This window comes from Papio anubis, chromosome 12 (genome assembly GCF_008728515.1).
Source record: "Papio anubis isolate 15944 chromosome 12, Panubis1.0, whole genome shotgun sequence".
Taxonomy (NCBI): Eukaryota; Metazoa; Chordata; class Mammalia; order Primates; family Cercopithecidae; genus Papio; species Papio anubis.
In genome coordinates, this window is record NC_044987.1 from 90,859,564 (window position 1) to 90,874,675 (window position 15,112).

General features: G+C 36.5%; 2 protein-coding genes across 8 annotated transcripts in view; one reads left to right on the top strand and one right to left on the bottom strand.

The window, feature by feature from the left end:
- The window catches only part of IMMP1L (inner mitochondrial membrane peptidase subunit 1), a 92,189-nt gene extending 79,666 nt beyond the window's left edge, over positions 1–12,523 (bottom strand). For 3 of the 4 annotated variants that reach the window (XM_021926823.1, XM_009186373.3, XM_031653930.1), the window contains exon 1: positions 12,411–12,523. The gene's annotated coding sequence lies outside the window, so the exon portion shown is untranslated. The other variant, XM_021926821.2, reaches the window with a different exon arrangement.
- A 102-nt stretch (positions 12,524–12,625) lies between these two features.
- ELP4 (elongator acetyltransferase complex subunit 4) overlaps positions 12,626–15,112 on the top strand; it is a 257,266-nt gene continuing 254,779 nt past the window's right edge. For 3 of the 4 annotated variants that reach the window (XM_009186370.4, XM_021926819.2, XM_031653929.1), the window contains exon 1: positions 12,626–12,899. In XM_009186370.4, the coding sequence (XP_009184634.1) occupies positions 12,677–12,899 (223 nt within the window). In that variant the 5' untranslated portion in view covers positions 12,626–12,676. The remainder of the gene's footprint in view (positions 12,900–15,112) is intronic. The other variant, XM_003910081.4, reaches the window with a different exon arrangement.

Genomic DNA, 15,112 nt, shown 5'->3' on the forward strand with positions numbered 1-15,112 from the left:
ATGGTACAGCCAATCTGGAAAACAGTTTGGTGATACCTTAAAAAGTTAGTAATAGAATTTTCATATAATCCAGTAATTCTACTGTATGGTATATACCCAAAGGAAATGAAAACAGATATTCAAACAGATAATTCCATGCCAATGTTCAGTGTAGCACAATTTACAATAGCCAAAGGTAGAAACAACCTAAGGGTCTATCAACAGATGAATGGATAAACAAACTGTGATGCGTGTGTGTGTGTGTATATTATAAATATGTTATCTTATATGTTATAATTTAAATATGTAATCTGATATATGATAATCATATAATAGATAATCCTACATATACTACATTATATAATCTGTACAATTTCATATGAGTATATATGATGTTATATCATATATCTGATATCATGTATGATCTTATATATTACATAATATAATCATATATTATATGATATATATTATATATCATCTGTTATATAATCTATGACAATCTTATATATGATAATCTTATATAACATTGTATATGTTATAGATATGTATTATATACTATATATATACACACAGATGGTCCCTGACTTAGTAGTGGTTTCACTTAAGATTTTCAACCTTATAATGGGTTTATCAGGGTATTAAATAAATTTTCAACTTGTAGTATTTTCAACTTAAAATGGGTTTACCAGGACATAACTCCATCATAAGTCAAAGGGCATCTGCAATAGATTATTCAGCCATAAAAAAATGAGGTTCTAATATATGACAGAAAATACATGAACTTTGAAAAACATTATGCTAAGTGAAAACTACTATGCAAATATTAACAAAGGAATATTGTATGATTCCACTTACATGAGGAGATTATAATAAGTTGGCAAACTTACTACGCTTATCTACTGAGATAATTATAAAGATATTATACTTATCTTAAAAAGATATTATACTTATCTACTGAGAGTAGAACACAGACACAGGTTATCGGGGTTGAAACAAGAGAGTACAAAAAGTTACTGCTTCTTGGGTACAATATATCTTTTCTATTTTTTTTTGAGATGGGAGTCTCGCTCTGTCGCCAGGCTGGAGTGCAGTGGCACGATCTCGGCTCACTGCAACCACTGCCTCCCAGGTTCAAGCAATTCTCCTGCCTCAGCCTCCCAAGTAGCTGGGACTATAGGCGCGCGCCACTACGTCCAGCTAATTTTTGTGTTTTTAGTAGAGATGGGGTTTCAGCATGTTGGCCAGGATGGTACTCAATCTCTGTAAGTACTCTTAATGTGACTTCACTGTATACTTAAAAATGATGAAAGTAGTGAATTTTATGTTATGTATATTTTTATCACACGTACACAAATTTTTGTAAAGGGCTCAAGACCTTGGGCCAGTGCAGAGGGCAGACACAAATACTTCAGTTAGAGAATCAAAACTGGGCTACTGATAAGCAGTAAAGTGAACATATTCTAATGCTCAGTGAGAGAAAAATGATCATCATATATGATGATAATCTATTAATTTTCATGTGAGTTGATTTAGGAAATGTTAATAGAAAAAACATAATTTGCTTTATATTTTTAAAAAATTCAACCTTAGAATACCAAATGGACTATAAAATTATTTTCAAATCTGTCATTTTGACTAATGGAAAAATTGTAATACCAAATGACCTTTAATGTTATTCTTTGAACCTTTCACTTTGGGGAATAAAAAATACAATAAGCAAAACTATAAAATTAAAATTCTAAAGATCTTAAGAAGCAAATATTTTTAAATTACAAAGGATTCTGTTTCAGCACTGGACAACACTGTTATAAAGTTCTTTAATCTGGGTTGAAACTGAAATTTCTATGCCCTGAAGAAACAGAGAGGTCTAATTTTTTTTGACAGGATTAAGACAGGTCTTATGAAACTCAAAATCTTTCACCTCCCAGCTACGTATGTCCCAGTTACTACCTCAATTGCTTTCCCATTACTTTTTCTCACTATATTAATCACTCTGAATATATACCCATTTTAGTAGGGCAAATATGCTTCATGTTTTATGCTAATATCCATAAACTGGCTACATAAAAAGCTACCTTGAGGAGGAAACTAAGGCTGTATTTGGAATGAAGTGGAAAATAGTGGATAAGAGTATGAATTGTGTAGTCAGACAGCCTAGCTCTATTGTGAATCCTAGACACTCCACTTACGAGCTTTCTGACTTACATAGAACAAGTTACTTATCCCCCTTTTTTTTTTTTTGAGACGGAGTCTGGCTGCTCTGTCGCCCAGGCTAGAGTGAAGTAGCGCGACGTCTGCTCACTGTAAGCTCCCCCTCCCGGGTTCACGCCACTCTCCTGCCTCAGCCTCCCGAGTAGCTGGGACTACAGGCGCCCGCCACCACGCCTGGCTAATTTTTTGTATTTTTAGTAGAGACAGGATTTCACCATGTTAGCCAGGATGATCTTGATCTCCTGACCTTGTGATCCACCCTCCTCAGCCTCCCAAAGTGCTGGGATTACAGGCGTGAGCCACCACGCCCGGCAAGTTACTTATCCTTTATGTGACTCCGTTAATTTCTGAACACACTCATCTATAAAATGTGTGAGGATTAAATAATATATATAAAGCATTCACAACATTACAGAGACTACAACAGGCATTCAACAAAAACATTACTTAATATCATTAGTCACCAATACATCCATGGATAGAGGAGTGGAGATACTGAAGAAGATACTAAAGAAGATACTTTACATTTCAGTTTTACCATGTGCGTTTTGATTCAAATATCATGCCTAAATGGGATTCTGGTTCAAAACTGCAGATAAATTTACTGCTACCCTCTTCAAAAACTACACTGAGGGCTGGGAGAGGTGGCTCTCGCCTGTAATCCCGGCACTTTGGGAGGCCAAGACGGGCGGATCACAAGGTCAGAAGATCGAGACCATCCTGGCTAACATGCTGAAACCCCATCTCTACTAAAAATATAAAAATACTAGCCAGGCATGGTGGCGGGCGCCTGTAGTCCCAGCTACTCAGGAGGCTGAGGCAGGTGAATGGCGTGAACCCAGGAGGTGGAGCTTACAGTGAGCTGAGATCACGCCACAGTACTTCAGCCTGGACGACAGAGCAAGACTCCGTCTCAAAAAGGACAGAACAACAACAACAACAACAACAACAACAACAAACTATACTGAAACAATAGTACGTTTTAAAAAATAAAAAGAAACGCTGAGAAAAGGAGTGAAAGGCACACTACAGATTTTCAAGAATTTCTGGAAGACCGGGCATATAAAATCATAGTGATAGGTTAAAAAGAATGGACTGAATGACAGTCTAGACATAGTTAGCAAAGTATAGTTCACAGGGCAAATCTCCCAGCCCATCACATGCTTTTGCATTTTTTAAATGACTGAAAGAATAAAGAAACAGCATATATTTTGTAACATGTGACAACTACATGAAATTCAAATTTCAGTGTCCACAAAGTGTTATTTAAACACAGTCATACTCATTTGTTAGTGTTATTTCTGGCTACTTTCCCATGGCAGAGTTAAGAGGTCATATTACCTGCAAAACCTAAAATATTTACCATCTGGTCCCAGAATATGTATGCCCATCCCTAGCCAAGCACAAACACAGGAATGCTTCAGGAAGATGAGACGTTTCTTCCTGTGACTCCAAAGGGGTTCTCAGCTAAATCAGCAGTTCTGGAGGCTGATTAAACAAATAAATAAGTAAAAAAAATATAATCTGCCTGAGAAGAATTTGGTCTCCAAGTATGGAGGTTGGAGAGCTAGGTTAGGGGCCTCCTTATCTAGCTATTAGAGAAGGACTGGTCTGTGTACTTGCTCCTTGATTATACACATTGAAACAAAGCACACCAATAAATTAAGTCCTACCAACCCACAAGAAAATTGGTCAGTCTTTTTTTTTTTTCATTTAGGCTACAGATTTGATGGGAAATAGAGAAAGAGAAAACCCACTCCGGTTACTATATTATTCCACTGGTCCTTTACTTATCAACATGAATAAACAGCCAACATTTAAGGAAACCATGAGCATGAGAAAGAAGGTCCATAATGAAAATAACTAATCTGAATAAGCAACCCTGGAGAAATCAGAGGTAATTCAAGGAGGAAAAAAAAAATTATATGTCTCTGTAAAACAAGAGACATACAATTAAAAGAACAGAGTTTAACATAAAATATATGCCTGTCCTCTACCACCTTCTCCCATTCACAAAAAATAGAAAAGGCGGAGAAAAAGTTGAAGAGGAACAATCCAAAGGAGTATAATCTTCCTAAACTTTCAGGAAAAGACACTCCTGTCTCCTCTCCAAAAATCTATTACATACACACACACACATACACATATATACACACATATACACACACTCCCCAAAAGGAGGGTGTTGAAAGGACACAGGGAACACAGGGCAAATGAAATAAAAATACATAGAGCTGTAGACCTTTTTTTTTTTTTTTTAATCTAGAGCAGAGGTTGCCAAACTAGGGCCCATGAGTCAAATTCTGCAGACTCTGTTTTGGCAAATAAAGTTTTACTGGGACACAGTTGGGCTCCTTCATTTACACATTATCTGTGACAGTTCTTGTGCTCTCACAGCAGAGTTGAAAAGTTGTAATAGAGACCATATGGACCACAAGGACTAAAATATTTACTATTTGGTCTTTTACAGAAAAAGGTTGCCAAAGCTTGATCTAGAGCTGTGTGATTTAATATAGTACAAACTAGCCATATGTAGCTGTTTAAATAAATAACTTAAAATAACTAAAATTAAATAAGATTAAAATTCAGTTCCTCTGTCACATCAGTCACATTTTAAGTACTCTAAAATCATACGTGTTTAATGACTATTGTACTGGATAATGTAGATACAGAATATTTCCATCAACATAGTAGGTTCTACTGGACAGGGCTCATCTGGATATTACAATAGATTATCATAACTGCATTTTAATTATTGCTTTAACAATTGCTACACTGAAAAAACATACCTAAGGGCTATAGCCTGAATGTGTCCCCCAAAAACCATGTGTTGGAAATTTAATTCCCAGTGCAGTAGTGTTGAGAGATGAGGCCAAATAGAAGGTGGTTAGGTCTGAGGGCTCCACCCTCATGAATGGATTAATGCAAATTATAAATGGGATTGAGGCTAAGAGTTGACTCTTGTTCTGTCTTGCCCTCTCTTGGGCCCCTCCACTATGTGATAACACAGCAAAGACACCCTCGCCAGATACCAGCCCCTCAATCTTGGACTTCCTAGTTTCCTGAATTGTGAGCCAATAAATTTCTGTTCATTACAAATGACCCAGTCTCAGGTAGTCTGTTACAGCAGCACAGAATGGAATAAGACACTCAGAGAAGCAGGAAGAAGAAATACATTCAGAAAAAGACAGAAATTAGGGGTTTTAGAAATGAAAATAATGGCCAAGTATGGTGGCTCATGCGTGTAATCCCAGAACTTGGGGAGGCCAAGGCAGGTGAATCACTCGAGGCCAGAAGTTGGAGCCCAGCCTGGCCAAAACAGTGAAACCCCATCTCTATAAATAAATAAATAAATAAATAAATAAATAAATAAATAGCTGGACATGGTAACACATGCTTGTAATCCCAGCTATTTGGGAGGCTGAGGCATGAGAACTACTTGAACCCGGGAGGTAAGGGTTACAGTGAGCCAAGATCATACCACTGAACTCCAGTCTGGGCAACAGAGTGAGACTCTGTATCAAAAAAAAGAAAGAAAGAAATGAAAATAACTAATGCATAAATCAAATACCTTGGTGTATGAAAATGCCACTGAAACAGATATCTTTAAAGTCCTTTAAAGTCCTTCAAAGTCAGAGACAAAAAATGCGAACTGAGAGAAAATTCAAAGATGTAGTACTACAAATGAGAAACTAAATTTGAACATAGATGTGGAATAGATTATAAAATAATTCAAGGTTGAGAACGTAATGAATGCTATCACATTTGAAAGTAATAATAAAGTTTCCTAAGAAAACAAATTCAAAAAGAGGTAGAATAATTATATAGAACAAGAGGCACTAGTAATTTTATAAATTGTGTAATAAACGGATCCAATTTGGTTCTGAGTTAATGAAAATAGTGTTTGCTAGGATATCTAACTTTCATTTTATCCTGCAAGAAACTCATCAAAACATACTTCATATCCAGACAAACTCAGAAACAGTAGTCAAAATAATAAATTTTACTCTAACACTACCCATTGGTTCAGGATTTATTTATTTCTTTAGAGAGGAGCTTCAGGAGCCTGTGGGACCCTTCAGGCAAAATCAGTAGATGTGATTTTTTCATATGGAATAGTTTTAAATACCTGGCCTACTCCCAGGCTTCCATAATTATTCAAACTGAAGGGAAATTGATCACATCTCAGTAGAAATGTCCACGATAATTAGAACATCACACACGCTTTGATTAACACAGTAGCTTTATGTCTATGAGACTCTAGTTGACATGTAAAAGGAACACCAGTCAGCCGTTATTTAATTCCTCATGTTGGCTACATGCAAATATGAAGAAAAGTCCCAAACCGAATGATACACAAATGCTGGGCCATTCTCTGAAATTTCTTTTTCTTTTTTTGCTGAAAATTTTAACGTTTTTGTGTTGATCATTAAATACATCTTGTTTGCCTTTATTTTTTCTTGTAGATAGATTTACTTGACAAATCTCCTTGAACTAAAACCCTTGGACACACTTACCCTATTACACTGCACATTCTAAGACATGACTATACAATGGCTTTTTAAGTTTTAATTCAAATACCCCAGTTTTCCATTTATACTTTAAAATCCACTAAAATTATGATGAATACAACTACTCATTTGCCCTGATCAGTCCCAGCTTACTCCTGCTTTCCTGGCATCCAATATAATTCAGTATTTCAGTACCTTCAAAAGTGTCCTAAATAATTCACGGACTAAAGAGAAAATCAAAACAAAAATAAGTAAATATTTTGAAATAAATGATGAAAACATAAAATGCCATAAGTTATAGGAGCAGCTAGTGCACACCCTTAACTACATACAGTCTATTAGAAAAGGCAAAAAAATCAATAAATTAAGCTTTTAGTATAAGAAGGAGAAACAAAACCTCAGCAAAACGAAGGAATGTAGAAGGAAACAAATGATAAATAAATAGTAATTGATTAAATAGCAGAAAGACTGAGGAAAACCAATAAAGCCAAATTTGAGGTTTTTTAAAGATTAAGTGGAAAATCCCCAGCAAAATTAACAATGAAGGAAAAAAAGGAAAAGAAACTCATTGTCAATTGCTGATATTTATTTACCAGCAATAAATAAAAGAAGAAATCACTACAGTCATAAAAGGATAATAAGAGCTCATTCCAGTATGGCAAAGTAAGCTTATAATAGACCAATCCTACCATAGATAACAACTATAAACTCTGAACAAAACACAAAAATCAATTACGTGAAGGCTCTACAGATTTAATAGAAGCAAACAGATTTTGCTGGGTAGTCAAACTTAGGTAAGAAGGAATTGCCACAGGGTGAGTTTCCCATTTTTACTGATTTAACCTGAGGTCAACACAGTACAGTGTGGCTAAAATTCTGAGAGAAAGAAAGCCAGCCTCCTGAAGAACCTGAAGACACATACTAACCAATGAAAAGTCCAGAAAGAAATCTGCCTAATTTATGTGTGACTTTATTTATTAAAAAAGTGATGATGCGATATAGCAAGGAAAGAATCATTTTTTCAATAAATGGTGCTAGGTCAATAGGATACCAACATAGGAAAAACAAATGCATCTTTACCACTGCCTCACACCAAACACAAAAAAGTCAATTCCAACAAAGTACAGACATAAATATTTAAAAGTAAAACATTAGGGGTTTTAGGAAAAAAAACATGGAGATCATCTTCGAAGTTATGGAGTAGGCAAACATAGCCATAAAGCACTAGCCACAAAGAAAAAATTGTTAAGTCAGAATATATTTTGACTGAAATCAAAAGACAAGAAAATGAAAAGGCAAGCTACAGACTGATAGAAGATATTTGTAATTAGTTTATTTGAAAACAAACGCTTATCCAAAATATAAAAGAACTCCTACAAATCTACGGGAGAGAGGCAGACAATCCAAATCTGTAAAATTAAAAAATATAGATAGACCCTTTCACAACAGAGGTTACCCAAACAGCCAATAAGCATATAAACAGGTGCTCAATTTCATCAGTCCAAATCCAAATGACAATGCCATACCACAACCCTCTTAGAATAGCTGAAATGAAAAGAAAGAAAAATATTGTGTTGATGGGATAAGAAGTAACAATTCCCAAATACTCCTGGTAAGAGTATAAACTGGTACAATTGCATTGAAGAAATGGCCACAAAAGGGAAACTATCCAAACCCCTTTTAACAGTAGGACAGATAATGAATTATAGTACATTTATATAATACTATACAGCAGTAAGAATAGATCAGCCACAACGATACACATTAACAAGGATCATTTCACAAAAATAATGTTAAGCAAAAGAAGTCAAACATGGAATCTAATAGTAGATGGAATCTAATAGTTGATCTCATAGAAGTAGAGAGTATAACAAAAGTAGAAAAGTAGAAAAACAGGTAAAAGAAATCTGTGGTGCTACAACTCAGGACTATAGTTTCTCTTTGTGAGTATAAAGACAGGAAGGAGGCAAAAAAGGAATTACCGGAGGTTGAGGAACTCCCTCTGTGTAGACATGACCTTAAATATTCATTCCTTCAATCATGCTGCCAGAATACCAGCAGGCCCAGTAGTGAACCTTCACAGTATCTCTGCTATATACTTTACCTGCACAGACACAACAGTGATATGGACTCCAGGGCTAGGGAAGCCACTGAAAAAACAACTGAAGAGGTGTCCACTTGTATCAGAAGGTGCTAGTTGCCTACCATGTTCATTATGTTTTCTGGTATATCTCAAATTGGTTTCCTGCAGGATTTACAACAGTCAATCAAGGAAGTTATGGGAAACATTGTGGACATGGAGAAAAGAAAGAAAAAAAAAAACGTCAGGAGGGAACAGTTGTTTAAGACAGGGATCTTGGAGAAATTCAACAGCTAATAGACACCACACCAGAGGAATTAACAGAAGATGACTTGATGGAGATGAATGCTTCCAAACCAGTGCCAGATGATAAGAAAGACGAAGAAGCAGTGCCAGAAAACAAACTGACATTAGGCAATCTGGCAGAAGTCTTCCAGTTACTCAAGACTGCTTTGACTTCTTCTGACATGGACCCCTCCTATAACACAGATACTGTAACTAAAGCAAACCGTGGAAGAATTGGTACTGTACAAAAACATTTTTTGAGAGTTGAAAAAGCAAAAGGCAAAGTAGTATGTATTCCCATAAAGCTATATTGAGTGGGTCTACCTGTCCTGCCTCCCCTCCCACCTTCTCCATCTCTGGCACCCTTGAGACTACAATACCAACCCCTCCTCTTCCTTCTTCTCCTCAGCCTACTCAACAGGAAGAAAATAAGAATGAAGACCTGTATAATGATCCACTTCCACTTAATGTATGGCAAATATATTTTCTTCTGATGATTTGCTTAACATTTTCTTTTCTCCAGCTTACTTTATGGTAAGAATGCAGTACATAATATATATAACACACAAATTATGTGTTAAACCACAGATGTTATTGGTACAGCTTCCAGTAGTCAAAAATAGACCATTAGCAGTTAAGTTTGGGAGGAGTCAAAAGTTACATGTGCGTTTTCAACTACACGGGTGTGGGGGTCAGCACCCCCACCCCGATCCCCACATTGTTCAAGGATCAACTGTACTTTATTAACCAGTTTACCCATCTATCTTCCCCAACTGTGAACTCAAAGAGTACAGAGACAGTATTTTTTTTCTCCTGTAACCTGAGCTCTGTTGCACTTCGTAGAATTTAGTATGTCCTTCATAAAGAATTAATTAATTAATAACACACCTAAATATATAACTTTTTTTTTTTTTGAGACAGAGTCTCGCTGTGTCGCCCAGGCTGGAGTGCAGTGGTGCCATCTCAGCTCACTGCAAGCTCCACCTCCTGGGTTCATGCCATTCTCCTGCCTCAGTCTCCCAAGCAGCTGGGACAACAGGCACCCGCCCCTACACCTGGCTAATTTTTTTTTGTATTTTTTAGTAGAGACGAGGTTTCACCATGTTAGCCAGGATGGTCTCGATCTTTCGTTTTCCCAAGATGATGATAGTGGTGCTTTGTTTGCCTCATTACTAGAACTGAAGAATTATTTTCCAACTTCAACTTTGATTATAATTCTGGAAAGATGATCTATATACACACCAAAGTATTCATGAAAATAGGATATATATCTGGTATATAAGCATAGGATAAATATGCTTTTTTTTTTGTATTTAAGTAAATACAGTAGGAAACAAGGGAATATGTAGTATAGAAGCCTATAAAAACGAATTATATCATTATGTTAAGTGAAATAAGCCAGACACAGAAAGACAAATATCACATGATCTTACTCATAGGTGGAATCTAATAGTTAATCTCACAGAGAGTATAATGGTGTTTACCAGAGGCCAGGATGGTTGGCAGGGGGATGGAGAGAATTTGGTCAAGGATACATAATTTCAGTTAGATAGGAGGAATAAATTTCAAGAAATCTATTATATAACATGAATTTATAGCAAGCTGGCTATAATGATGATATATTGTATTCTTTAAAAAAATGTAAAGAGTGTAAATGTTATGTACTCTTACCACAAAAATGATAACTATGTGAGGTAATGCATTGCTAATTAGATAGATTTAACCATTCCAGAATGTACATACACTTCATAGCATCATGAGGTACACAAAACAATGCCATCTATCAAAAAATAATTATTATATGTAATATTTCAAAAAGTTCACAGCATCAAAAATATTTGTAGGGGTGGGGGAACGGAGAGCATCAGGAAGAATAGCTAGTGGATGCTGGGCTTAATACCTAGGTGGTGGGTTGATCTGTGCAGCAAACCATCACAGCACACATTTACCTGCACATCCTGCACATGAAGCCCAGAATCTAAAGTAAAAGTTGAAGAAAAAAAATATTCAAGAAGTTTCCATCTGATATTGGACTGCTTTGTCACTTTTTGTTTTGGTCTTCCTAGTGCTTATTTACTACAGGATAAAATTAGCACATACTATTTAATGTGTTCATTTTAAGTACTATGTTGTTTTCTATGTGTTAATTTTATCTTCTCCAGATGAGACCATTTTTATTACCATAGGTCTAAAAATGACAAGATTAAGTCCAAACCGACAGTAATCACTCAACAGCTATTTATTGAGTAACTTAAAGATTCAATATGAAAGCAACCTTGATCAAAGCTTTCCAGTTGATATATTGTGAAACAGGGTTTTATCTCAAACATGGTTCTAAAAAACAAGCAAACAAAAATCTTCCCCAAATGAAAAACTCCAGTCACTATTTAACAATACTAATTTCAATTTATCAAATAAAATCAGCCCAAAAATTTCAACAGGTCAGTGAAATTTAAAACAATTCGATGGCAAGAATTTCAACGAGGTTTGGCTCTAATTAAAAGGTATCACAGATCACTGTCAAAAGTCAATAACTCAGTAGTGTAGTAATGATCTGGGAGTTCTTTTTAATTTAGACATTTGTCAATCATGATTGCCTTTAAACATTACTTAGCCACTGTACCTGCTCAGTTTCGAGAAAAAATTTAAACACAAAAATACAACTCAAAATACATGTTTTTTCCACTCATAAAATTCATATTTTAGTAATAAACTCTCGATTCAGGGTTCACAAAATAAAGTAGATTTACTTCTAATTCTTCCTAGCAGCTTTTTTGGGGAAAGAAACCCTAAGTATTTTCTGTTATTTGCAGCTCCTTTAACAGCAAACGACAATTAAATGTGTGAACAAGGTTGTCAGAGTAACACTTGTCATTTACACCGCTTAGGACAGACATTCAAGACTTCCAGAAACACTAATTAAAATTAACAAAAGCTTCTTATCGGAACTTGTCAGAGAGGTATATTTTGTCAGACACAGGAAAACCACAAAGTTCAAGAGTTTTCGCTCTAAGATTTAAATCCAAACCACCTACCAGTAGGCACTAGCGAACTAAGCCCGGACGCTCAGCAACCAACTCATTAAGGTAAGGGATCCCATCCTTTCCGTATAACACAAAATTAAGAAAAAGACATCGTGGAGAACACGGAGTGAATTTTCTGTCAGAAATCAGAAGATAAATGAGCAGGAAAAAAAGTCTCTCCTCACACACAGCGGAGAAAGGTGCAAGATACTACCAATTGCTTGATAAGCCCTAAGGGTTTATCGGTTCACCAACCTTTTCTTTAACTCAGTGTGAATGAAGGCACTCAAAAGGAGAAGAACGTTACGTGATATTACCTACCTCGGGCCCCAAAGAACCCTGAAGACCTTCAAACAGGACACAGGTGGACCTTTCTCACCTGGGCCCCGCCAAAGTCGACCGTCCTTACGTAGAGCGCACTTTTCAGCAATACGCCTTCCCATTGGTTGGCTCGGGAGGGACGTCTCAGTCCTATTGGTTACGAGAGCCGCGGTTGGGGCGAGGAGGCGGGAGTTTGGGACTGGTTCTGACAGGCCGGGGGTTTGCGTTCCCAGAGTTCCTATTGGGTTAACACTGCAGGCTCTAAGATGGCGGCAGTGGCAACCTGCGGCAGTGGCGCGGGGAGTACTGGGTCTGCAGTGGCGACAGCCAGCAAGAGCAATGTCACCAGTTTCCAGAGGAGGGGTCCTAGAGCCAGCGGGACCGACGACAGCGGCCCTCGACTGGTGTCCATTGCGGGCACGCGACCGTCGGTGCGGAATGGACAGCTGCTGGTATCAACCGGGCTCCCAGCCCTGGACCAGCTCTTAGGTCGGTTCAGAGCGGAGATGTGGGCTCAACCGAGGGGAAACTTAGGGAGGGGACCTGTCGGGGAAGCCACTTTGACCCCACATCTCTCTGACCTCTAAACCTTCAGAGGAGGAGAGAATAGCCTAGTCTGATTGAGATGGAGGGGAATACGGGTTGTGTGGAGACTTCTGAGCGCTGTTAACTAAACATGTTTTAGTGCTCCCGCTCCCTATTTTGTTCCCTGCCCTCCAACCCCTTTTCAGATTACGGCGGAATTCGTACATGCTTTTTACCCTGAAATGCTTTCTCGTCAAGGGAAGACATTAATTTATGGAGATGGGCTTTCATGCAGAATACCTCCCTTCTGCTGTCTCCAGGCAGCTCACGGTTTAGACCAACTACAAAAGTTTTTATAATTGTGGGAGACAGGCTTCATTAGAAGATGGTGGAAAAAAAAGATTTCACCTCTTTGACCGTTAGACTGCCTATTCTCTGGTTATAAATCTTAAAACATTTTGGCTTTAAGAGAGCGTATATGTTAAAGGCGTATGTTGACACATAATCCTTATAAAGTATTCAGAGCTTGTCGTTGATACTTAGTCATACTCGTGTCTGCGTTAAATCTGTGTATGTATTTTTTGTTTATTTTTTCTATATACATTTTGCTTCCCAGTATTGATTACTAGTGCATTCCATTCGACATCTCTAAATTTAACTCACATTTTAACGAGGAAAGGAAGTCTAGTTCTTAGGCTTTCCTTTAAAATCTCTGGAATTTTTTATGAGAAGCCTGCTGAAGAATATGCTGGTTTCATAACTGTTATATTGAAAGGATTGACCAGATTAGGTTGGTAGGACAGATTTGCTATGTTAATAAAGCTTCTAGATTAATTTCTATCTGAATGCTGTTTCATTAAAACCCGTCTGTGTTTACATTTCATAACTTTTTTCATAGTGTGTGATATGTGTCTGTTAAATCTTGTACACTTTCATAAAATATAGCTGTCATTGCTTGTTCTTGTACTTCGCTTGACATTTCTTTCGGTTATTTTCCCCTCAAAATAGGCTTTTCATGGGTTTAGTGCAGAGAAAATAAGAAGACAAGCAACCTATGAAAAAGAGTATGGCTTCTTGCTTCTGTCATTTCATTTCCCAGTTATTTTTACATAGGTTTAAGTATTTTTCACTTAATTGTTTCAAGTATATTTTCCTCCTGAGTTGCATGGTACTGTAAACAGAAGTGATTCAAAATATCTAGTTAGCAAATATTTAGTTCTCCGTTTTTCCCTTGTGAGCCTCAGTTGATATCCTCTTACATTTGAACTTTAAGTTTGGAAGCTATTTGTAGGCCTTACATATTTTTTAATTCAATGGGATATGTAACTTCATTTACTTGGTACTAAAACTTTCCAAACGAAAAGGTTATGTTTCTATTATAATGTCTTCAGTTCCTCATTAGAATAACAAAATGTTCCTAGCATACTTCCTGGCACTTAGTAGGTTCTCAGTAAGTTGTTGATTACAAGAAAAATAATGTGTAGAAAAAAACTGAGACAAGAAATTATGAAACATGTAGGATGGAGTTTCATGTTTGAGCTCTAAAACAAATTAAGTGATATGAACAGTCTCACAAAACCAGTGACCATGTGGACTGATCTTTAGGCTTCAAATTTAGTGCTCTGTGCACTAGGCTACAGTGGTCTAAAATTTTTAGGAATTCTTTCCAGGGGTTTTGACCATTTATTGAACCTCGGATTAATGATTTAACTATCATCTCTTAAAGTACCCACAAAAAAGAGAACCCAAAGCACCTTCTATATGTGTTTCTTCAGAGATACAAACTTGAACAGTAACTTTTAAATTTTCCATATTTGCTTGGAATGGGATACTCTAGTAGGGTATTTAAGTATAACAAGCTTATACTAAAATTACTGTTCCTTAAGATGATGGAAACAGTATTGGTTGTTGAATACTTTGAAATATATTTTGCTTGTATGCAGTTAATTCTCAAAGTGCACAAAAGTTGAAGAGGTTATAATATAATTGACTACATCTTGAAAAATAAATATGTCCAGAAGTATTTTAGTTTTAACTTCTTAATGACATTTTTGTATTCTGATTTTCTGTATAAGCAATTTAGACTGTTATTACTCGAAAATGTTATTTGACTCAAGTTGTGACAAGCCTAATATGACCATATTGTGACAAAAGGTAATGATAATAGGATGTTATGG